General features: G+C 34.9%; 2 protein-coding genes across 2 annotated transcripts in view; both read left to right on the forward strand.

Moving 5' to 3' along the window:
* The window catches only part of RABGAP1L (RAB GTPase activating protein 1 like), a 718,011-nt gene that overhangs the window by 260,942 nt on the left and 432,854 nt on the right, over positions 1-24,215 (forward strand). The window lies entirely within an intron of this gene.
* Positions 9,412-10,497, forward strand: GPR52 (G protein-coupled receptor 52). Its single transcript, XM_052653673.1, has one exon. The coding sequence runs from the start codon at positions 9,412-9,414 to the stop codon at positions 10,495-10,497; it is 1,086 nt and encodes a 361-aa protein (XP_052509633.1).

Genomic DNA, 24,215 nt, shown 5'->3' on the forward strand with positions numbered 1-24,215 from the left:
GTATATTGAATCCAAATTTTGATTTGTGTTATGAGATAGTACTCTAATTGACATTACCAGTGATGATCCCAGCCTACTAGGCAAAAATTAAAGTATGTTCAGAATTCTCAATTTATTAATAAGAAGGCAGAGAAGTGGATGATCCATCATATAAAGATTTAAATGTAAAATTGGATAAAGTAAAACAAAATTTAAAAAATTAAAAAAATATTTATCTAGGAATTGCAGGATCCTTGTAACTGAGATTTTTATGGATCAGGGTTTGGTAATTTTTATATTACTGTGTTGCTAATCACATGAATTTTAAGATGTGTGGTCAGGTTCAGATAATATATTTTTAATGTATATTATATTTTAAGGTCTATTTAATGTATATATTAAAAATATATTCTTTAAAAGGATTGTTGAGAGAGATGGCAACTCAAGAGAAAAGTGAGAGTATTGTTTTTAATTCTGTAATCTCAACAGGTTACTGTGGGCATGGTTTCTTAAGGAGAAATGACTAAACAAAAAGCCTGTTTATAGTGAAGAATGTTTAACTTCATTATCAGTGAGAATTGAGTGAGCTACCCTTATGTGCTTTTTCAGGTTTACTTTAATTCCTAATTTTCATAACCGACTTTAAAAAAGTTAACTATTATCTCAGTTTTACGTATGGTTACATATGGAAACTGAGATATATGAAGAAAATGACGTAGCTAAGGTCTTACGGCTATTAAGTGCTGTAGCCAGTGTGAACCCAAATCTGGCTGATTCTAAAGCCTATATTTTCTTCTCTAACTCACAGTCTTCAAACTAAATAGATGTTTATTAAAAATAATAACATAACTTGGAGAAATGTGAGGGAAGATCATACTGTACATGGTTGTATTTTATTGCTCTGCATACTGCTTTTGACCAAGTAATTTGATTTTAATTATATATTTGAGCGTTCTCCCCACTGAGTTAAGCATGCACAGAAATTAGTATTTTGTTTGTCCATTTTCCTTTGTGACTGACTATGAATAATGGATTGTCGCGAAGGTTTTGCTTTCTCAGCCAGCTGTCTTAGACCCTAGCTAGCTAAGGCAGTCTCAGAGTGTTGTTAACTGGCATTTAATAAGAAGCCTCTTCTCACTCAGTGTCTCACTTGCATCTGGACTGTTGTGTCTATGAGTGCAAACAGTGAGCAGTGAGTCAGGGATAATGATTGAGAGTGTGTGAAAGTAGACACGGGCTGAATGTACTTATTCTGTTCAGCAGTTTCTGTTCTTTCAGACATTTCAGTAGCCTATTTATTCTTAATGGGACATTGCTTCAGAGAATTCTGGTGTTTTTCTTTTTCAACATCAATGTATACGATTTCCTGGCAATGCCTTTAAATGCACTCAAGTAATTTAGGTCTCTAATTTGATGGCTTTGCACCAAAATGGGAGCACTTGAAAAAAGCAAGTGTAATCATCTTTATCATTCTCTTCAGCTATAACTTACATACACAGTAAACACACACACACACATACACACCCCTCTTACACAGCAGCCATGTTCTTATTTCTTTCATCAGAGTTTTTCCTGTTGCAGAACTTCATTGTATGGGCAGTTTGGGACTCTATTCTTTTAAGTCATCTGTTTGCTTATCTTTATGCCAATCTTAATTATTGTGGCTTTATAATAAGTTTTGAAATCAGGTTGTGCCAGTCCTCCACATTTTTTTCTAATCTTTCCCTTAGATTGTTTTTGCTGTCCTAGGTCCGTTGTGTTTATATATAAATTTTAGAATCAACTTCTTAGTTCTACCAAAAACCTTCTTGGATTTGAATTGGAATAGCAATACATCTGTAGATCAGTTTGAGAAAAATTAATATTTGTAACAATATTGAGTCTTCTAATTTGTAAATATTATATCTCTCTCCATTTACTTAGGACCTTTTAACATTTTTTCAGTGACATTTTGTAGTTTTTAGGGTAGAGGACACATGTCTTTTATTAAGTTTATTAATATTTTCTGTATTTTGATACTGTTGTAAATAGCTTATTGTTTTAAAATTTCATTTACTGTTCCAGGTGTATAGAAATGCAGTGATTTTTGTATATTAATCTTGTTTCTGAAAAAATTTATTCATTAGTTCTGATGGACTTTTGGGGTAGATTTTTGGGGGGTCTTTCTTTTATATATATATGACTTCCCTGGTGGCTCAGACGGAAAGCATCTGTCTACAGTGTGGGAGACCTGGGTTCAATCCCTGGGTCGGGAAGTTCCCTGGAGAAGGAAATGGCAACCCACTCCAGTACTCTTGCCTAGAAAATCCCATGGATGGAGGAGCCTGGTGTCCATGGGGTTGCAAAGAGTTGGGCACGACTGAGCGACTTCACTTTCTTATATATACAGTCATGTCTTTCTTTTCCTTTATCACTAAACTATTTGTCATGCCTGTTGTACTGGTCGAGACTTCCAGAATATTGTGCATGGATGTGGTGAGAGCAGACGTCTTTGCTTTGTTTCCAGTTTTAAAAGGAAAGCATTTACTCTTCCACTACTAAGCATTATGTTAGCCGTGGTCTTTTCCATATAGTGTCTTTGTCAGTTTGAGGAAATTTTTTTCTGTATTACCACTAACATTTGTTAAATATTTTTAATAGCTAATAACTTGCCTCATAATAAATGAACTTAATCTATAAGCTTGTTTTCTGTTCTTGAAGGGTCACAGAATCAGTGGATTCTAAGATGTCCCACTTTATATTTATTTTTTTTTCTCTTGGTGCTTAGACTAAGTTGCTTTGATACTACATTTGATAGTACATTTAAAATACATTTATACTATATTTTGCAGCATTTTTTTATTCTTAAAATGATGATAATCATTATCTCTTGCTAGATAGGATTTTTCAAAGTGGCAGTCAAGTATGCGTATTGAATTGGATTTAGGTAGAGGTATAGATGAATAATGGGCTTCTCTGATAGCTCAGCTGGTAAAGAATCAGTCTGCAATGCAGGAGATCCTGGTTCGATTCCTGGGTCAGGAGGATCCGCTGGAGAAGGGATTGGCTACCCATTCCAGTCTTCTGGCCTGGAGAATTCCATGGACTGTATATGGTTTCTTTCAAACCACAGTGCTTTGAAAAGAGGCCTCTCTAGTCCATGGGGTTGCAAAGAGTTGGACTCTACTGAACAACTTTAATAAATAAATAAATGAATAATATTTCCCTTAATTTGAATATATTAGGAGGGATGGATTTTATATATATATATGAATTAACTAAAAAAAACCATGATGTCATAATCAGCAGCAGGTACAAATATCCTGTGGCAAGTAGGGAACATAGTAAATATGTGTGGGATGAGGAAAGGGTGGAGTGGAGGCACGTAGAGCCAGTTTGGTGGTGGTGGTGATGCTGGTTTAATCACTAAGTCGTGTCCGACTCTTGCGACCCAATGGGGTGAGGCTCTCCAGGCTCCTCCGTTTATAGGATTTTCCAGGGAAGAGTACTGGAGCGGGTTGCCATTTCCTTCTCTAGTAGCCTAATTAGCTAATCCTAAATAATAGAAAAGAGAAATTAGATTGAATAGATATACAGAGATCAGATTTTGTAGGACCTGTTAGGGCAGTATGAAATGGCTGAAGCTTTTTCAGTGAGCATGGTACCATCTAGTTTGCATTTTGAAAAGAATATTTTGTCTGTTTTGCCCATAGTGGTTTGAAAAGAGGCCACAGACCACTTGGGAAGACCAGATTGAAAGCCTCTGTAGTAGTCCACACACATGATGATGGCTAGCTGGCTTAGGGTAGTGACAGTGGAGAAAATTTAATAGGTGGGGAGGAATAGTTGAAGACATAAGTAAATTCTGAGTCCATACACCTTTTTGTATCTTTTAAAAATAAGCTTAAAAAAACTTTACATTATCTTCTGTTCCCCCCCGCCCCAACAGTATTGGTTTTGCATTTCTCCTTGATAATCATTGCCTACTGTTTATGCTGTTTACCACCAGTGGCTAATGCTTCTCTCTTCTTTTGCTGTTTAACCCTTATTGAGTTGTTGCTTGAGTTGCTTAGATGTCTAATGAAATATTGATTCATATTTGAATTTTATATGTGCAAAGGTTGAACGTATAAAACATATATAAGGTCTGAATGAAAAATTAAACATCTGTGATGTATCATCTCAAGAAGTTCTAACTTTTAGCTGTTAGAAGTAATTCTGTAGTAATCCCAAATAATGATTCCTCTTAGATATTTCCCAGCCAGTGTTCATAAGTTGAAAGGAGAGGGGGGTGGTTGACAATGACTAATAAGAATGGCAGTAATAAAACATCTAATGACCCTTAAAATGAAGAGAATTATGCATAATATAAAAACAGAGCGCTTTATGTAATGAGCTGTGTAAATAAATGCTGTTAGTGCTGTTGTTATTAGAGCTTCACTTTATAAATTAGTTTCTGTTATAATCAGTTCAGAAAAAAAGGATAGAAGGGAAGGAAAGTGAGGGGCCAGTAGTAAGAGTCAGTCTCAGGAAAGAAGAAACTTACCTTGTCAGAACTCCGGAAGCTGGTTTTTTGAAGTTGGTAGAAGAAAAGAAGGAAGCTTGGTGGGTCAAATCTATTGCTCCTTGAACTTTCCCTCCCATATAATCATATACCTTTGCATGCATGTACAGCTAGGGATTATTTATATTTTTCTTAGATGTAAGTCTCTACCAGTGATTATTTATTGGAAATAAATGGGTCAAAGTGATCTAGTATTTGAATATCTGTAAGTGACATTTTGGTCATTTCTCTGATTTTTAAAAAATAGTATTCAAAACTTGAAAAATAATGTATAGTGTATACTTTTAAAATGATTTTTTAAAGATTTTTTTTTAGATGAGGCCACTTTAATAATTAGTAATGTTTTATTTCTCAGTGTTTTCGTCAGAAACCTTCATATTTAACTCTTTATGTGAAATGTAGGACCTGTCTACAGTCATGAATATTTATCATCTATAATTTTTATTTTGAATATTTATTATTATTGTGAAAGAAAGTTTTAGTTAAGCCGAATCTTGTTTGATTTTAATGTTTTTACGTGTCCCTAAAAGTCAAAATCGGAGAAGGCGATGGCATCCCACTCACAGTTACTCTTGCCTGGAAAATCCCATGGATGCAAAAGCCTGGTAGGCTACAGTCCATGGGGTCACGAAGAGTTGGACATGACCGAGCGACCTCACTTTTCATTTGCATGCATTGGAGAAGGAAATGGCAACCCACTCCAGTATTCTTGCCTGGAGAATCCCAGGGACGGCAGAGCCTGGTGGGCTGTCGTCTGTGGGGTCGCATAGCATCGGACACGACTGAGGCGACTTAGCAGCAGCAGCAGCAGCAAAAGTCAAAATGCTTCCCTGTAAAATAGAACTTTTCTAGCCTTTTGTATTAATTTCTCATTTAAATGCTTTCTTCTGCAATCACCCTCTGTGTTTTTTCAGTCTTTTAACTTTCTTGAGGCTTTCAGTGACTAGGTCAGCGATCTCTCTCTCTTGGTAAATGTCACATTGCACTTGAATGTATGTGGGTTATTTTCAAATAGCTTTTGATATTGGTTTCTAACATAATTCCACAGAGACAACAGAATAGACTTTGTATAATTGCAGTACCTTTAGACCATGAAATTTTTGCACCTTTTTTTATGTCCCTAGGTATGTTCCAGTGTCTTCTGGTTTATCGTCTATGGGAACTCTTTTACCTTGCTATTGTGTGAAAATTGTATATATCTTAATTATGTTGAATAGGTTCGTACTGCATTTCAGATCTACTATATACTTCTGCTTTTTAATTTCTTCTGTTAATTTTTGATAGTTTGATATTGAAATGCCAATTAAAAATTTAATTCATCTACTTAAAAAATGGTTGTAATATAGAGTAGAACTGTATGTGACTTTTTTCTGTCTTTTCCAAGTCTCTGGTAAATGTGTTGTCATACTTTCATAATTTAAAAATATTTACAAAATCTATTTTCAAATCTCAGCATGGTACTCTTTCTAAGATTGTTATTCTAACTTATTTTATAAATTTTTCTGGTAATGAGAAATGTGGTTTCTTAATTTCACCTAACCTCATGAAGATTTTAGCAATGATACGGTCTTCCTGAAAGTTAGTTAAAAATTAAGGAAAAAACAGGGTCCTGTGGTTTCGAAATCATTTTTTGAAATCCGAAAATAATTGTTCTTAGACATTTTCTCAATAGCTGCTCTAAGTGGAAAACAGAGAGAATGAGGGAGGGGTTCATCAAAATGGTTTTAAGAATGACAATTTTGACCTGTGTACTTCCTAGTTTCATGACTGTTAAGCAAATTACACTTACTTTCTCTAGGTACCGACTCTCTTCCTTTGGAAGATGATAAAGATGGGTGTCCACTTCATATGGATTTAGCATTTTTACTGAGAAAAAAATGTAAAGCATATAGCATAATGTTTGGCACATAGAATATGCTCTACATGTTGGTTATCTGTTTTCATTTTAAATTTCCTGATTCAATTCTGAAATAATGTATAAATGAATTCTAAATCACTTTTAAGAAAGTTTCTGACCTTGTAAGAAATTTTTTTAAAATTGGGAATGTTCGTCTATAGTAAGTTAAAATAAGTGGAAATGGTTTTAAACATCCATTATATAAATGAGCTTATAAGTTAGCTTTCCTCTGACTAGGGTATGAGTAGCTCAAGAAATATATGAAAAAGTTCTTTGACTCTTCAATTCTTTTTTCTACTAGGATAAAAAGTGAACTAAGCAGTCATTCTGTTTATTTCTAATGTCTACTCTTCTGAGGTCATATTTGACCTTAAATAGCCCAGCAAGTAGATTTTAGTATAGAGGTATTAGTTCCAATGCTTTGTACAGTTAAATACATCGGATTTGGCAGTTTAGTGTGGGTGTGGCAGAGGTTGGAAAGATTATAAAGTAACTTCTATTAATCAAAATATAATATATTTTAGAGAATAAAAATAGTTGCTCTGTCACTTGAGTTCATGAAGACTTAGATGATTTTTAATAAGTTTTTTCTGCCAATGAGCATTAGATTACTGCTGACTTTTTAGTGTCATAGTACCTTGTGGTAGTTTCTCTACAGGGTTTAAAGGTGCATCCTAGAGTCTTTTTCCTGTCCTGCTAATAGAAAATAATCTTTACACATGCTATAAGGACAATACCTCTAGAAATTCATACACATCATTAATATGTTATAAGGGTCGGTCAGTTCCATTGTCTTCTTTTGTCAATCTTGATCGGAGCTTGCCGAGTTTAAGTCTATAAGCCTGCATGTGCCTGGCAACTGTTACCTAGTGACAGTTTCGGCTGCAGTGGCCATTGGCTGTGCTGTTGATTGGGGCAGGAGGACCGAGTCACCTTTCTGATGGTGAGTTCTTCTGCATCAGCTCAGGGTGAGGAGGAGGAGGAGCAGGGCTTCGGCTCAGGTGCAGGCAGTGATACTGAGAGACTGTGAAGAATATACTGACAGCATCTCGGTAACTGCATCACAGTAAATTGGACTTCTGAATCAAGCAGCCCAGCCTAGCAGCTGATAAAGAGTGAATGTAGGTGAGAAGCATTGTTTTATTCCTGTAACAAGAGAACTATTTTGTGATAAGTGAAACTAGGAACGTACAAGGAGGAATATCCTGTGGATATTATTATGAAAGAAGAAAGACTTCCCTGAATGACCTGGTGATGCACAAGAAAATAACTTTGAGAAGAATGCTTTCTTTTAAGCTCCTGCATTGTTCCTGAAGGAAATGTTTTTATTTCTAATGCATGTTATTTCTTCAAAAGGTATGATATCAAAGACTGGCAGGAGACTCTCTGAAATGCCTGTACTTTAAAAAAGACTTTTGACAAATGCTAACCTGATATCAGAATGACCTTGGAAGCCTTTTGGATGGATTCTATCCTGCCAATCTTTCAGTATTTCAAACTCTAGGATTTAAACTCATCTCGATGCTTTAGAGGTATTTTAAAACAAGAACATCTTATAACCTACCTAATGGCCCCTGTACTAATTGAGCACTTGCTCAAAATAGAGTACAGAAATAGAAGAGACATTTTCTTAACATATGGCTGCTATAGAACTGCAAATATAACAGACAAGGTAATATTTTACTTTGAAAAGATTTAGTCGAAGTAATGATTTAATGTATTAATCATTTAAAGAAAACAGAAAAGATACAGCAATATAGACTATTAAGCCTACTAGAAATACCTAAATAATAAATAATGGCAGCATTTCTAGTCAGAAGTTCAGAGCATATAGGAAAGTTTCTATTGTCTAAATTTTATATATATTTACTTATATTTGTGAGAGATAGGTGTGGTTGCAAAGGTGAGAAATAACTTTGAGCTATATATTTTATGATCATGCTCCATTATAAGGAAGGTGGCATATCAGATAATGAAGGTTATTTTCAGTTATTGATGCTGAAATTAATAGCAAAAATGATTTTGTTTTCCTTTTGAAAAGGAAAAGATATGAATTACAGTGCTGGTGGTAGCATCATTAACTGTAATGTACTAAAACTGTTTTCATCTGAATGCTTAAAAAAATGCATGCAGAATTAAAACTTCAGAAGTTTGTTTTTCTATTATGTCAGTGTTGACCCATTGTGTATTATCTTCCTTATTGGAAGTATGCTTTTTTTCTTCCTCTCATGAGAGTTATAGGGCAGTCTGGAGTCTGTTACCACTCTTCTGCTCCTTTGTGCCCAATAGAGATGAATCTTTTAGAATTAATCTTGTTGGAGAAGGAGATTCTTAGCTTTTGAGATAAAAGAGAGAGAAATGGATCATAAAGTTGACCCACCAGCATCAAACCCTGAACTGAGCCAAAAGACACTATTTAGCCCAGTGAACTTTTTCTTTCCAACCAAATTTGTGATTTTAATTAAGTTCTAAAATTTGAATCCATTTCTCCTGACAGATGAAACAGGAAGCCTGAGACTATTTAAGACTTTTTTTTTCCTCCTCGTTCTTTCTAGTTGATCCCTAAGAAACTACCTTTCTGAAGAGAACTAATGGCCCACAAGAGCTTTTCTTTCCTTGGCAATTGCTTTTTTCCTTTTACAGATTTAATTTTTCATAGTGCAAGATATTATTAAGAAGTCCATTTTCTCTAGAAGTGCCTTGTGTCTGCAAAAAGTTGTTTGAAAGCATCGGAGGAAGCTAATTGGTGACCTGTTTTTCACCTCCTTTCTAGCTTATTCCTCTTCCTTCCCCCTCAAAGCCGAGGTGTGTTACTGCTGCACCGAGGCTGATGAAGAGACTTGAGTACTCCCCGGGATGCTCAGCTGTGACAGAAGCACTGCCACTGTCTGCTGAAGCTGATGCTGAGACCCTCATGGGCAGAGTTTAGCAGATGCTAGGCAGGGCACCTGCTTGCTGTAGCTAGAGCTGCAGGTCCTTTTAATTCCAAGCCATGAATGATTCCAGGTGGACTGAATGGAGGATCCTGAACACGAGCAGTGGCATTTTGAATGTGTCTGAACGTCACTCCTGCCCACTTGGATTTGGCCACTACAGTGCAGTGGACATATGCATCTTCGAGACAGTTGTCATTGTCTTGCTGACATTTCTCATCATTGCTGGGAATTTAACGGTCATCTTTGTTTTTCATTGTGCTCCACTCTTACACCACTATACGACCAGCTATTTCATTCAAACAATGGCATATGCTGATCTTTTTGTTGGAGTTAGCTGCTTGGTTCCTACTCTCTCACTTCTCCACTACTCCACAGGTATCCACGAGTCGCTGACTTGCCAGGTTTTTGGATATATCATCTCAGTACTGAAAAGTGTTTCTATGGCATGTCTGGCTTGCATCAGTGTGGATCGCTATCTTGCCATCACCAAGCCTCTGTCCTACAATCAACTGGTCACCCCATGTCGCCTGAGAATTTGCATTATTTTAATCTGGATCTACTCTTGTCTAATTTTCTTGCCTTCCTTTTTTGGCTGGGGGAAACCTGGTTACCACGGTGACATTTTTGAGTGGTGTGCCACCTCTTGGCTCACCAGTGCCTATTTTACCGGCTTTATTGTTTGTTTACTTTATGCCCCTGCTGCCTTAGTTGTCTGCTTCACTTACTTCCACATTTTCAAAATTTGCCGTCAGCACACCAAAGAGATAAATGACCGGAGGGCCCGATTCCCGAGCCATGAAGCGGCTGCCTCCGGAGAGGCTGGGCATAGCCCTGATCGTCGCTACGCCATGGTTTTGTTTCGGATAACCAGTGTGTTTTACATGCTGTGGCTCCCTTATATCATCTACTTTCTTCTAGAAAGCTCCCGGGTCTTGGACAATCCAACATTGTCCTTCCTAACCACCTGGCTGGCTATAAGTAATAGTTTTTGTAACTGTGTTATATACAGCCTCTCCAACAGTGTTTTCCGGCTAGGCCTCCGAAGACTGTCTGAGACAATGTGTACATCTTGTATGTGTGTCAAGGATAAGGAAGCACGAGACCCCAAACCTAGGAAACGGGCTAATTCGTGCTCCATTTGAAGAAGACTCCACAGTAAATCACATGTAATCTGACAGTAGTTTTGGATTGTATTCTTGCTTCATCTGGAAATTTGCCACTAGAGAAATATTTACTTGAATAGTTGACTATGAGAGGAAGGGACTAAAAGTTTCTTTTTTTTTTCTTTTTCATGGAAAAAAAAAAAACCTAAAGATATATAGAGGGTAATCTCATGAGAGAATTGTAGTGTGTGAGTGAGTATAAATATGCAGTACTAGGAAAAGGGAAGCTCTGAGGATGGAAAAGTGCCTCAGATCTTCCACAGGGCATGAGTGAAGCCCCTGGCGTCTTGTCTCTCTCTCTCTTTCTGACTGGACTCTCTCCTCTGTCTCTGCCTGTCATTCTCTTTCTTTCTGTCTCTCTCACTCTCTTCTGTGTTTGTGGAATTACTTACATAAATTGCCCTTTATAGAAAAATGCTACATATTATACATGTGGTAAAGTATAACCTTTTGCATCAAAGTGTACTTCTAAACTCACTAATCTGCAGTCCCTAAAAGGTCCCTCCATGGAGGATGCATAGCAAGCATTATATTTTATTACCTGCCACACAGCCCTTTTGCTTGTGTTTTTATATCTGTAGCACAAATTTCTGCAGTGAAGAAACAGTTTGTTTCTTCTGGGTAAATGTATGCTCCCTCCTCCTTTGTAACAGCCTGCTATTATTTTTCCTCCATTTTTCTTTATCTGCATCCTTTGGTACCTTAAGCCAGAAGTGTCTTAGCTAATGAAAGAATCTATTATATAAAAGTCATAATGTTGAATGGCTTATTCCTTCTAAAAAAGTATTCTATATATTGTTTAAGATATTGTGTTAAGTATTTTTTAATGGCTTTGGGAAACATTTTTATTTGGTTTCTTTTGAAATAATACATGTGCCCAAAGTGGTGTCCTTTCTGGGGGGGCCTATAGTTAAGCTTTGTTTTTCTTTACGATAATTCACAATGCAAATGCACTCACCCAGAAGTGGGGTATTGCTCTTAAAGCCACTCAGTGTGTTCCACCTTTTTTCTGTAAAGAGTAAAATATTAGCCTTTTTATGTTAGGTCTGCAAAGCTTACTGTTGTGGTCCACTAATTATTTGTATGATAATGCATTTGCACATACTGTATTTTTTACAACAAAGAACATGTAAATTACATTATGTGATCTGTGCCTAATGTCTTCTTAGCACACTATATAGATCAGTGTTGCTTAAATCGTCAACATTGGACAAAAATATATAAAAACTTCTTTTAATAGAAAAATATTTTGTTAGTTGTTAATTAGATATTTCTATTAGACCCCTTCCTAGTGACGCTGAGAATAAAATATACTTAATTATCAAATAACAGGTAAGAACTGTCAATATTTTCTTTTGTAATGATCTGTTTTCCCAGTCAGAGATTAAATTAACTTATTTTTTTGTGTGCTATATGCAGTTGTATAATAAATTGTCAGGGGTTTAGATGTAGCAAAATGGCATTTGGGAAATTAATAGTGAAGCAGGTATAAGTGCTAAAACATCTAAATCTTTTTTTTTTTTTTACCATAAGTTTCCTGCCAGATAGATATTTTAAAATATATATCAAACTACTGAGTGTTCTCAGCATTTTTGATTATTTTATGAAATGCATATAGTGAAATGTGCCTATGACTCTTCAAATTGGAAGCCAACAATGTTTGCACACTGGTGGTTTGACTTAGGAGGTCCTTTAGTAAAAGAAATGTCATTGTTTTATTGAGGTTGTTCTGAACCCATGTATATTTTTAAACATGTAAGAAAGGTTTAAAATAAAGAATAAAACAGTATTCTACATATTCAAAATCAGACTTTGCTTCAGTTGCTTCAGTTTAATAAAACGTTTAGAATAACGGGTTACTGTTGGGAAATCAAAAATTTATTTCACATTTTTGTGGTTTGGATTGTTTACATTGATTCTCATTCCGTTTGCCAGTGACATCTTGGATAAGTTGAAAGGTGCCTTCTGAGTTCAGACCAGTTTAAGGAAGATAAAGTTTGAAGAAACATAATACTAACTTTCAAGTTGACTGATATAAATAGAACCTTCAACGTTGTGCGTGTTATTTGGGAATCAGATCTTGATTCCTTTAGTTTGGTATGTAAGTATAGTTAGAAAAGACTTCATACATTTTCTGTACAAAAAACCTGAGGCTGTGTTTGTGGCATTTTTTCTTTTTTGCTTTTCCTCATGCTAGTTAATAATTATATGCCAGGCACTGTGAAGTTTTACGTATGTGATAACTTTTAATTCTCACTGCAACGCTTGGAGATAGCTACTGTTTTTATTCCCATACTAAAGATGGGGAAGCCAAAGAAAAGTGATTTATCCAAGGTCGGTCTCTCGGTTAGTGGTAGAGGTTCGTCCACAGTCTCATAACCATTTTGCTAGCCTGCCTTTTCCCCCCAAAGCCTTCAAACCTTGTACCTCTGTCTTTACCTTTTCTCTGCAAAGCTTGTTTGAGTTCTTTTTTTTCCCCTCACCTAAATCTTTGTTTCAGTTCTTTCCTTGTGATATCTTTTTCCTTGCTCTTAAAACTCTCTTTTATTAAAGTAGCAATCTGATAAGCCCACACTTACCAGTTTAGTCTTTAATCAAACTGAAACCCTGAGACACGACATTCCCTTGATAGTCCTTTTGTTCATTTCTGTTAAGTTTTCATTGCATATCTTTTCCAAGTCTCTATAAATTTCTTTGATGATTTTTTTGAAGACAAAGGGTAGAGAAGGAAAGCTCTGTTATAGGCTGAAAGGAAAGCCTCTAGAAGGTGAGTCCTTGGTTTAGATTCTTCACTTATTTTAATGTTTTGTGGGCAATGCCAGGATAAGCCATTTAACTTCCTTTTGATTTAATATGTGTTTTGTAATAAGATAATATTTATTTTGAAACTACTCTGCTTTTTTAAGATGAATGTTTTCAGAATGGAAAGCATAACCATCATTCTTACCACTATGCTGTATTCTGTGGCAGTTATCCAATTTGGTTATAGATGGCAGCCAAACAGTAATGCTGTAGTCTATTTCCAAAGGTTCTATTATCTGTGGAGTTGTTTCTAAAGTTATATAGTGTCATAAGGCTTTGTAACCTACGAGTTTGTGAAGCCTGGACTGAAACCGGAGCCCTCATAAGCTGTTTAGCCCTAGGTAAGATACTAAATGTTCCAAGTCTTCAGTTTTCTCGTCTGGATCAGAAAGATCCAGAGACTTGTACCTTCCTAGTAGGCTGGATTTAAAGATTAAATGAGATAAAGCAGTCTCTGTATTCAGCTTGGCTCCTGACACATACAAAGTGTTCAAATTGTGGTAGCTGCTGTTTTATTGTCTTTGTGGCTGCCATATTTATTGCTACCACAAGTTAAAGATTACTGTTTCTGATAAGGAAGTTGTATTTTATAACAATTTAGAGTTATATAAAATGGCATTTTTAAATTTTTTGGCCAAATCTGTTAAACTTGAATTTGGCCTAAACCCAGGCTTCCCTCATAGCTCAGGTGGTAAAGAATCTGCCTGCAGCACAGGAGACCCGGGTCTGATTCCTGGGTCGGGAAGGTCTCCTGGAGAAGGAAATGGCAACCCACTCCAGTTTTCTTGCCTGAAGAATCCCGTGGACAGAGGAACCTGGCTGCTTCAGTTGATGGGGTCACAAGAGTCGGACATGACTTAATGACTAAACCACTAGATTTTTTTAAATGTAGAAAGCTTCCTTAATTTCTGAAAGGTCTTTTCCCAGGAATAGTTGTTCATGAAGACATCATTGGAGATGAAAGGTATCCAGCAAGCAGACGATGAAACGAGACAGGATGACTCTGAGATTAACCTACATCCCTGGTGGCTTAGCTGGTAAAGAATGTGCCTACAATGTGGGAGATCTGGGTTTGATCCCTGGGTTGGAAAGATCTCCTGGAGAAAGAAATGGCAGCCTGCTGCAGTATTCTTGCCTGGAGAATTCCATTGACAGGAGCCTGGCGGGCTACAGTCCATAGGGTCGCAAAAGAGTTGGACACGACTGAGCGACTAACACTTTACTGAATGTAGTAAATACAAAAGTTGTATTAGTTATATATTTAATACAACATACGTAAACATTTTTCTTTCATCAGATTGGCAATAGTAGGAAAGCATTGTTGAGGAGTACCTTGCCATCTGTCTTTGCATTTTAGTTTTCCATGTATACTAACATGGAATTTAAGGCATTTTGTCATAAACATGGAAGAAACAAAGATTATAAGTAGAGTTGTTCCCTTTGTATCATTCATTATATAAAATTAGAAATGAAGTTGTTGCCTTAAATTAAATGACATTCCTCTGTCTCTCCCTACCCTGGAAGGTAATCATTAGATGTGAAAAAAATACAAATGTGTGATAAACAGAGGAAATTAAGATGTGGGGAATTTGCTTGTGTAATGTACTGGGCATAGCATCCTTTCTGTCCAGGAAGGACCATCACAGTGCACAGGAGCCTCTGTTACTGAGTTGATGCTCTGTTCTGATGTGTAGGTCCAACAGTTGCTCCTTTCTCTGAGTAAAACTTTAAGATTAGGAAGGATGTATAGAAAGTTGCATAATCAACAACCAATATGTGGACATTGAGGAAAAATGATTTGAAGAGACAAAATAATCCTCCTTTCAGTGTTTCTTATAAATGTAAGTTTTATCCAGTGCTAGTTTTGCTCTATACTTTAAAATATTTTAACTTTATTTAATAGTGTAACCAATTCTTTTAAAATATTAAAAGTGATGTGATTAGGTTTTCCTTCTTTATTAATATTCTGTTTAAAAAATTTTTATAGTAACCTTTTACTTCTTTTGTAATTGGAAAATTGTCTTGTTAAGTATGCTGTTTAAAAACTATTTTGATGTTTCACAGTAGTTTTGTTGATTTTACAGGTAACATTGGCAAATTTTGTCTCAATACAATTTTCTTTTGAAGACAGTTTATATAGTTTCTGACTTGTATAATATTTGTTATTACATGTAAAATTTTCAGAGACATTTGATGCCTTTCTGTTTGTCATATTAGATGTTCTTGATATAATTTCGCTTCAGCACAATCATTTTTAAGTGTTATTTGCTGAATATAAAATGTATCTCTGTTACCTACCACATTTTTTTAATGCACCATTTTTTAAAAAATGCACCATTTTTTAAAAATGTACCATTAATGCATTTTAAAATGCATTTTTCACATCTTTACATAACAGAAGGATGACCTTGCATTAGGGAAGTAGAGTCCAGCTTATGTGTTAGCTGCCTGTTTCACAGATAGGCAAGATTCTGTTTTTAGCCCCCTAGTCCCCAAAGGTCACATCTGTAACTTTTTAATGATAACTTTTATTTTATTTTCACATATAATTCCCTATTAAGGTGAAGAAAATCAGAGTAATAAATTCAGCTGGAGATTGTTATGTCTGATGGGTGTTTAAGGCATATGTGATATCAATATCTTCACTATCATAAATGGGATCAAGTTAATTTTGGAGATTGTAAAATTTCAAAATATGCAGGTGATAAGTATCAAGAAGAAACATAATGCATAGTGATAGAATTTATTGGATGGAATTATTTCCTTAAATTCTAAAATTTACCCAAATGCTCCTTTATGCAAAATAAATCACATTTCTCTTTGAGTTTAGAAATCTGATTCCAATTTTATTTTATGTTTTCTACTTAAGCAAGTGGAAATGATGTTGATGCTGGTTAAAACTACTCAAATATACTCTATAAATTCAAAGTGATGACATTATTTTCAGTGGAAGGCCCACACATTAAAAAAAAATCAAGTACAAAGTTATATAGTCTGTCCTTTAAAATTCAAAGTGTATCTTTGAATGCAGTGCAGACTGTAGCAAGAAATGACCTGTGCATTTGTCTGAGGTTATGCCTGACAGGAACAAGTGTTCATATGTATACTCTGTGTAACATACAGTTTTAAAACATTTACTTATATTCCTAATAAAGTCTGAAGTTTAAAATAGGTATTTTAGAGTATACATTTTATAATAATAAATAGCCTCTTCACAATTATTTCATTTACTCCTCCACAGGTTTTGTGATTAAAAATGGTATTTGTAAAATTGATACTATAAATGATAGGTGTTGCCAAGGTTAAAAGATAATTTGTGAGCAATTGGTTAAAAATATCCTAAAGTTCTTGTTTTAATATTTTAACAAGTTAAATTGTATTTGGGTTTTTCTTGTGATTATTTTGGCAAGAAAAAGTTTCAAAATTCTGTCTTTAGAATTCCTTGCCAATTACAAATTACAATTTCTTATTTGTAAGAAAACAGCTTCTGTGTAATGTATATCTAGGTTTTTGTGAAATGTTCTTGCCATAAATTAGATTTTCAAATTTAAGGAAAATTACAAATAAATCTGCATTTAACTTCTTGCTCTCCAAGATCTCAAAAGATTACTGGATTTTTAGGTATATTTACTTGGAGATAACCGTGGAAAAGTACATTTTGAAGATTTATATTTAGAATGTATTATTATTAAATGGGTTTTGTAATGGCTTCTGTTATTTCAGTCATCAGCACGACTTATCAGCTCTATCTTCTCAGTTTCTATATGTGATTTAATACTTAAAATTGAACAAAAAATTTAAATTTATTAGAGGGCTATACCTTGATATATGTTTATAGATTTTGAAGTCCAGAACATCTTGTGGTAGCATTTATTTATGGGACAAGATAAAAAGGTCTGTGGATGTGGATATAGGTGTATTTATTATAATGCTTAAAAATCATGTTTGACTCTTTTGCAACCCCATTGACTGTAGCCCACCAGACTCCTTTGTTCATGGGAATCCCAGGGGAGAATACTGGAGTGGATTGCCATTACCTTCTCCGGGGATCTTCCTGATCCAGGGATCAAAACCCATGTCTCCTGCGTTGGCAGGCAGATTCTTTCCACCAGGGAAGCACCTGTTACAGACTGAGAGAGAACCCCTCTGCTTTCAATTTGCAGTCATTGTAGAGTGTTTACTTTTACTATAGTTAAAGGTACACATATTTTTTAAAATAGAAAACTTATTAGGATTTGAGGTAACATTCTTTGTTGAGGTTACCAGTGATGTCTTAGTTTGGGAAAGTTAATATGGGATATATTCAAATGATTTCTGTGTGCATAAAGGAAATTGGAGACAAGTACTTGCCTCTCCTGTCATATGTTAAGAAATTATTATAAAATACTGCATATTAAGTTTTGAAAAAGCTTAAAATGCTTTTGAACATGTATAATGCCCTTGGCATTATGAATTAAATGTATTCTAAAAGCTTCTGTGAGTAAACCCTATCTCATTTTACATGTAGAAATCTGAGATAAGATTTTTAAGTGACCTTCACAAGATCACATAGCCAGACAAAGATACTACTGACCATATACCTTCTGCAGCAACGTTTTTGCCTGTGATAAAGTTCTTGAATAATGTATTTATGGATGGCTGGTCGTTGAGGGATCTGACCCTTTTTCATTGAGTAGGAAATGAGGACTGACTTAGTTAATCCAGGAAAAATTCCATATAAAGTTTTAATTGTATTTTGAAGGTGGAATTTTGAGATCATGGAAAATTGTAATGAGATGTATTCTCAGCACTGCTAATTTCTTAAAGAAATTTCTTATCCATAGAGGGTTATAAAATTTACCTATCTTTTTAAAAACACAACAGTTTAAAAACATTTGCTGAATTTATTGAGAGATGCGTAGAATGAATTGAGCAGTGTTAGTTATATATTTAAAAACTATACCTTTAATGGTGATGATGTTGTTCAGTCACTAAATCATGTCCAACTTTTTGTGACTTCATGGACTGTGGTACGTCAGGCTTCCCTGTAGTTCAGTATCTCCTGGAGTTTGTTCAAACTCACATCCATGGAGTTGATCATGCCATCCATCCATCTTGTCCTCTGTTGCCCCCTTCTCCTTAATGATGAAGTATTGTCAAAAACACTAGTACATATACATATACATATATATATATATATCTGCTTTTGAAAAGTACACATGTCATAGCTGTTCACTTTATGTTCTGAATATTCTTTATAATGGATTTGCAGTGTTGTTGAAGTCATAATAGGGTGTTTTTTTCTGAACCTAATGATAGAAAAGGTCTTGACATTTCTGGCTACCATGCTTTATGAAGTGCTATGTTGTGTATAGTCTAAAAAATTTTACTCAGGGAATCAGAGAGAGCAGTCTGAATTAGTGATATTTTTACATAAAACCCTGTGAATGTATAATTCAATTTTCTTTGAGTGAAATAATATGGTTATAGAAAAATTAAAGGAACTCTAATTAGGCTAACACAGGATTGCCTTATAAATGTCCTTAGATGAACTGTTTCCTTAGTTTCTAGTGTATAAACTGAACGTAACTGAATTCTACTGAATTGTATGAAAAGTTGGTTGTCTTAAACATTTAAGGTTTTTGTGAAAATTTTGATCATTTAACTTCTGGTACCCATTAAAAAGATTTTCAAGATGAGTCATTGCAAAATGCAAATTATTAAAATCTGAATTAGCCGGATATGTTTGCATTTTTGTATCAATAAATTAGGACAATAAATATTTGTTTATGTTTTATGTGACATAAATTGTGGTTCTGCAGATACTCCTGGATGCTTTTAAGTCCAGAGAGTAATTTATTGAATTGTCGGATGGAAGCTAAGGGGCAGACTATCTAATTTCTAGAATTTGAGGGAGAGATTGCAAAACAATTTTAGGAGCAATGGAATAGATTGAAGAATTAGAGAACTTGATGCATTTTAAAGATGGCAGTTTAGTTGCTAAGTTATGTCCAACTCTTGAAACCCCATGAACTGTAGCCCGCCAGGCTGTCAGTCCATTGAATTCTCCAGGCAAGGATACTGGAGTAGGTTGCCAATTTTTAAGATGAATTGACCTAAATATTTAGCTATATGTTTGGATGCTTTAGTCTCAGAGGATACCTTGGGATATTTGAAAAGTTATTAAAGTGAAAGGGAAGGAAATGTTCAGTGTTCAACATAGTACAAAAGTGTCATTGAGTTTAGTTAGGACCCATTTGTTTGTTTTTATTTCCATTATTCTGGGAGACAGAGTGAATAGTATCTTGCTGTGATTTATGTCAGAGAGTGTTCTGCCTCTGTTTTCCTATAAAAGTGTTTTAATGTCCAGTCTCACATTTAGGTCTTTAATCCATTTTGAGCTAATTTCGCGTCAGGTATTAAAGAATGATGTAATGTCACTTATTTACATGTAGCTGTCCAGTTTTGCCAGTGCCATTTGTTGAAGAGGCTGTCTTTCCAACATTTGTCATGGATTAGTTGACCATAGGTACATGGGTTTATTTCTGGATTTTCTGTCCTGTTCCATTGATCTATATTTCTATTTTTCATACTGTTTTCATGATTATAGCTTTGTAGTACAATCTGAAGTTGGGGAGTTTTGATTTCTCCAGCTCCATTTTTCTTTCCCAGGATTGCTTTGGCTATTTGGGGTGCTCTGTGTCTCCATAAAAATTGTAAAACTTTTCTTCTAGTTCTGTGAAAAATGCCATTGGTAATTTGATAGGAATTACATTGACTCTGTAGATTGCTTTAAGGAGTATAGTCATTTTTACAATATTAATTTTTTAGATCCAAGAACATAATATATGTATCCATCTGTTTGTGTCATCTTTGATTTCTTTCATCAGTGTCTTGTAGTTTTCTGCATGCAGATCTTTTGTCTCCTAAGATAAGTTTATTCCTAGGTATTTTACTCTTTTTGTTGCAATGGTGAATGGGATTGTTTCCTTAACTTTTCTTTCTGATTTTTCATGCTAGTGTATAAGAATACAAGGGATTTCTGTATATTAATTTTATATCCTGCCACTTTACAGATTTCATTGATTAACTCTGGTGATTTTCGGGTGGTATCTTTAGGGTTTTCTATGTATAGTATCATGTTTTCTGCAAACAGTGTTTTATTTCTTCTTTTCCAATCTGGATCTTTTTCTTCTCTGCTTGCCCTGCTGGGACTTCCAAAACTATGTCGGATAATAGTCTGCCTCTTCTAATTCTCATAGCTATTTCCCCTTTTTCATCCTCAGTCAGAATTCATTTTAGTTTTTATTTTTGATCTTTAAACAAGTATTATTCCTTAAGGAAATATTTGTGTGTTAGTTTCTCAGTTGTGTCTGACTCTTTGCGACCCCATAAGGTATAGCCCACCAGGCTCTTCCTTCTGTCCATGGGATTTTCAGGCAGGAATACTGGAATGGGTTGCCATTTCTTTCTACAGGGGATCTTCCTTACACAGGGATTGAACCCGGGTCTCCTGGATTGCAGGAAAACTCTATGATCTGAGCCAGCAGGAAATATAAGGAGTATTTAAAAGGATAAAAAAGAAAGTAAATTATCCATAATTCTATATAATATTAACACATAAATATAAAAACTCTTCATTTGTTTCCCCTCCCCTATCATTTTCTACCATGGACCAGGATTTTTTTGTAAAGGGTTTTTAATGTAGTTGTTTATATCTTAAGCAGTTTTCTATGTTATTGCATACTCTTTATGAACATGTTATAAATAAGCTTTAGTATTTAGTATTATTTTGTTCGAATTTTTAAGAAAGAGAAGTACTTGATATTATTAAAATGATTATTTATACATGGTAACAAATTTTCTAAAAGAAGAGAGCCAGTTTACCTTCACACTAACAACTAATAGCTTACCTTTAGGGCTTCCCTGGTGGTTCAAATAGTAACAAATCTACCTGCTTCAGCACAAACTTTCCAGCAGCTATTCTACATTAACAAGTAAATTAACAATTGACTTTCATGTTATCTCCTCTGAGCCCCTGAAAGAGGTTGCTTTGTTTAATGTGTTTTTTGTGGTATTTCTCTTCCATGTGCTGAAAAACAACACTAAAACCCTTAAAACTGGGATGGGTCTGCTGAGCCTCATTTAAACTATGGTACTCAAATTCTTTCTTTCTTTCTTTTGGTGGGAATCATGTTGTGTGTGTCACACAGCCACCTATCTTAGAGTTTGAGAAAGACTTAGAACATTTTCCCTCTTGTATTCTTCTGCCTCTGTTATAGCTGTGGGGGAGGATCTTTTCTCAAGCAGACACTTTGGAGGCTTGTGTCTTTGGGGGTGCACCTTAAGACGTAAGTTGTTAATGGTTGAGAACCCCAGGCCTGGTTTTGATACTTGGGATTTTTCTAACCTTCAGAACCATCTTTTCCACAGTGGTGACTGGAGCTGTGGTAAGCAAGTGAGAGGCTTTACCACCGTGGAGCTGTGACACCTGGTATGAATGTCTAAGGAGCCAGGGAATGCTTGTAACTCCAGCTTTTCTCTCCATTCTTTTACATTGCCCGGGCTCCTCAGAGTGCTTTGTACATGGTGGCTACTCGGTTCTTTGTTGAGCTGAATGTAAAGGGCTCTCTATTATAGTATGTCATTTATTTGTTGAGTTGAATTGAATAATTTGGCTTAACTGTATTTTGAGGTCTTATCATTTTTCTCTCCAACTCAGTTAAGGGTGCAGTGGGACTGAAGATTACTTCAAAATCCTTTCCCCCTGCCTTTCTAGTAGTGTATACATTGAAGGAGCTATGGAAAAGAGTATTTAGAAGAAATGAAAGATTATTTAAGTTATATTTAATATAGCTATCTACCTAATTGAATTCTTCCTTTCAAAACCCACATTAAGTGGACATTTAGGCTTCAAATATGTGTTTTAAAGGAGGGTGAATGATCTTTGGGGTAGCTTTGAATTTTAGATAATTTTTTTATTTATATGCAACTTGAATGAATGTCTTCCTGATTTCTTTTCCTTGTGATTATATGGAAAAAATTAAAATTTTGATTTTACCTAATAACTTTGTATATATGTTAGTAGAACCATTGTGCCTGTCTCCAGTCTTATTTTAGTCTTGAGCTGTTCCTTGTGAAATATGGTTTTGGAGCTCGTCACCAGCTTTGCCATGAATGTGCTGTAATATATTCTTTAAATGGATAAATCTAATTTTCTATATATGATATGACCAGTAACAGGAGAATTGGGCTATTATTTACTCTCGGTTTGTATACAGTATGCTTTTTATTTAGCACAGAAGTAAATTAGGAATCTTTGATAGTTATATCTTACCATTTAATATATGGGTTTATATTAATTATATAATATATATAAATTTAATTATATATTTATTGAAAATAAACCCTGAAGTCTTTTTCATACCTACTTAATTATAAGTTCCTTCTTCCTACATGTATAGTAGCTTGTGTTATTTTTTTCCCCCTCCCTCTTTTTAAAAATTTTATTTATTTTTTAGTTGAAGGTATTTCATGGACAGAGTAGCCTGGTGGGCTGCATCCCATGGGGTTGCAAAGAGTTCGACACACCTGAGCAAGTAACATACACAATTGCTTTACAGAATTTTGTTGGTTTCTGCCAAACATAAATATGGGTTAGCCATAGGTATACATATGTTATGTTGTTTTTTAAAAACATAATCCTAGACCGTCTTATCTCACTTAATTTCATTTTGTTAGAATCGGCTCAGTTGTTTAAGCCTTTTTGATACTTCACTGTATCTTCCAATACATTCATTAAGCTTTTGCCATCTGCATATGTGATAAGCATCTTTAATGTGTAAATCAATGTTCAGTAATCAAAGTGTCTCAAACTGTCTTTATCATTGATCCTGAGATCATCCTCAGGCTTGGTGTTCTGTTGGAAGAACTCATAAGATTTAGTAAATTGTACTCATGGTTAAGGTTTATTACAGCAAAAGGATATAAAGCAAAATGAGCAAAGAAACTCAGAAGGTTATAAGAGTCCTCTCCCAGTGGAGTCACATAGTATGCACTTAATTCCTCCAGTGAGTTGTGACAACATGTACAAAATGTTGTCTATTAATGAAACTAATTAAAGACTCAGCTCTCAGGGATTTTACCTGGGGCTAGTCATGTAGGCATTCTCTCCTTGCACCTACCAAAGTCCCAGACTCCCAGAGGAAAACATATTTAACTTAAACCATATTATTTGCACATACAGTCCAGGCATAATGAGGTCCTTATCATTTAGGGGAAGTTTTATATGATTGTAGGGAACTGTTTATCTGCCATGTTCCCAGAAGCTAGCCAAAGGACAACCTTACAAGGAGGCTGTTCAAAGGGTAAGTAGTCTTAGGCTAGCTATATTAACACATTATGTTATGTTGATATTTACTTATATAAATGTCATACGCATATATATATATAGTATAAATGTTTTAGGATAGCGATAGAGTACAGTTTCCTACAGTATACACCAAGGGAGGCATTCAGTTCTTTTTATGCTCATAGAAATAACTGAATATAGGCCTCTTCGATTAGGTTAGACCTTTTTTTCCTTTTTTTAATAGCAGTAGACCTTTTATTTGAAATATACCTTTCCTTACTACTTATATTCATTTCTTCTAAACAACAGTTTTAGTGATGTAGTATTTTGATAAGAATTTGCCTCTCCTTTCTCTTCCTGATTACTAATTACAATATACTTACTGATTTTGTAGTTTCCAGTCTTCCAGTTGGGGCTAAATTACAAAGATGCTCTACAGTTTTTAAAACCTAGTTTTCCTGTAATTTTTATCATTATGTTAATCTTGTTTATGATTAAGTAAAATTGAGAAAAGAATTAACAATAACAACAACAAAAATCACAGTTTGGAAAAAAAACAACTAGA

Source organism: Budorcas taxicolor, chromosome 16, assembly GCF_023091745.1.
Source record: "Budorcas taxicolor isolate Tak-1 chromosome 16, Takin1.1, whole genome shotgun sequence".
NCBI lineage: Eukaryota > Metazoa > Chordata > Mammalia > Artiodactyla > Bovidae > Budorcas > Budorcas taxicolor.

Bases quoted from the DNA above. Each gene is read 5' to 3' on its own strand.
- GPR52 (XM_052653673.1), top strand. From the start codon at position 9,412: ATGAATGATTCCAGGTGGACTGAATGGAGGATCCTGAACACGAGCAGT.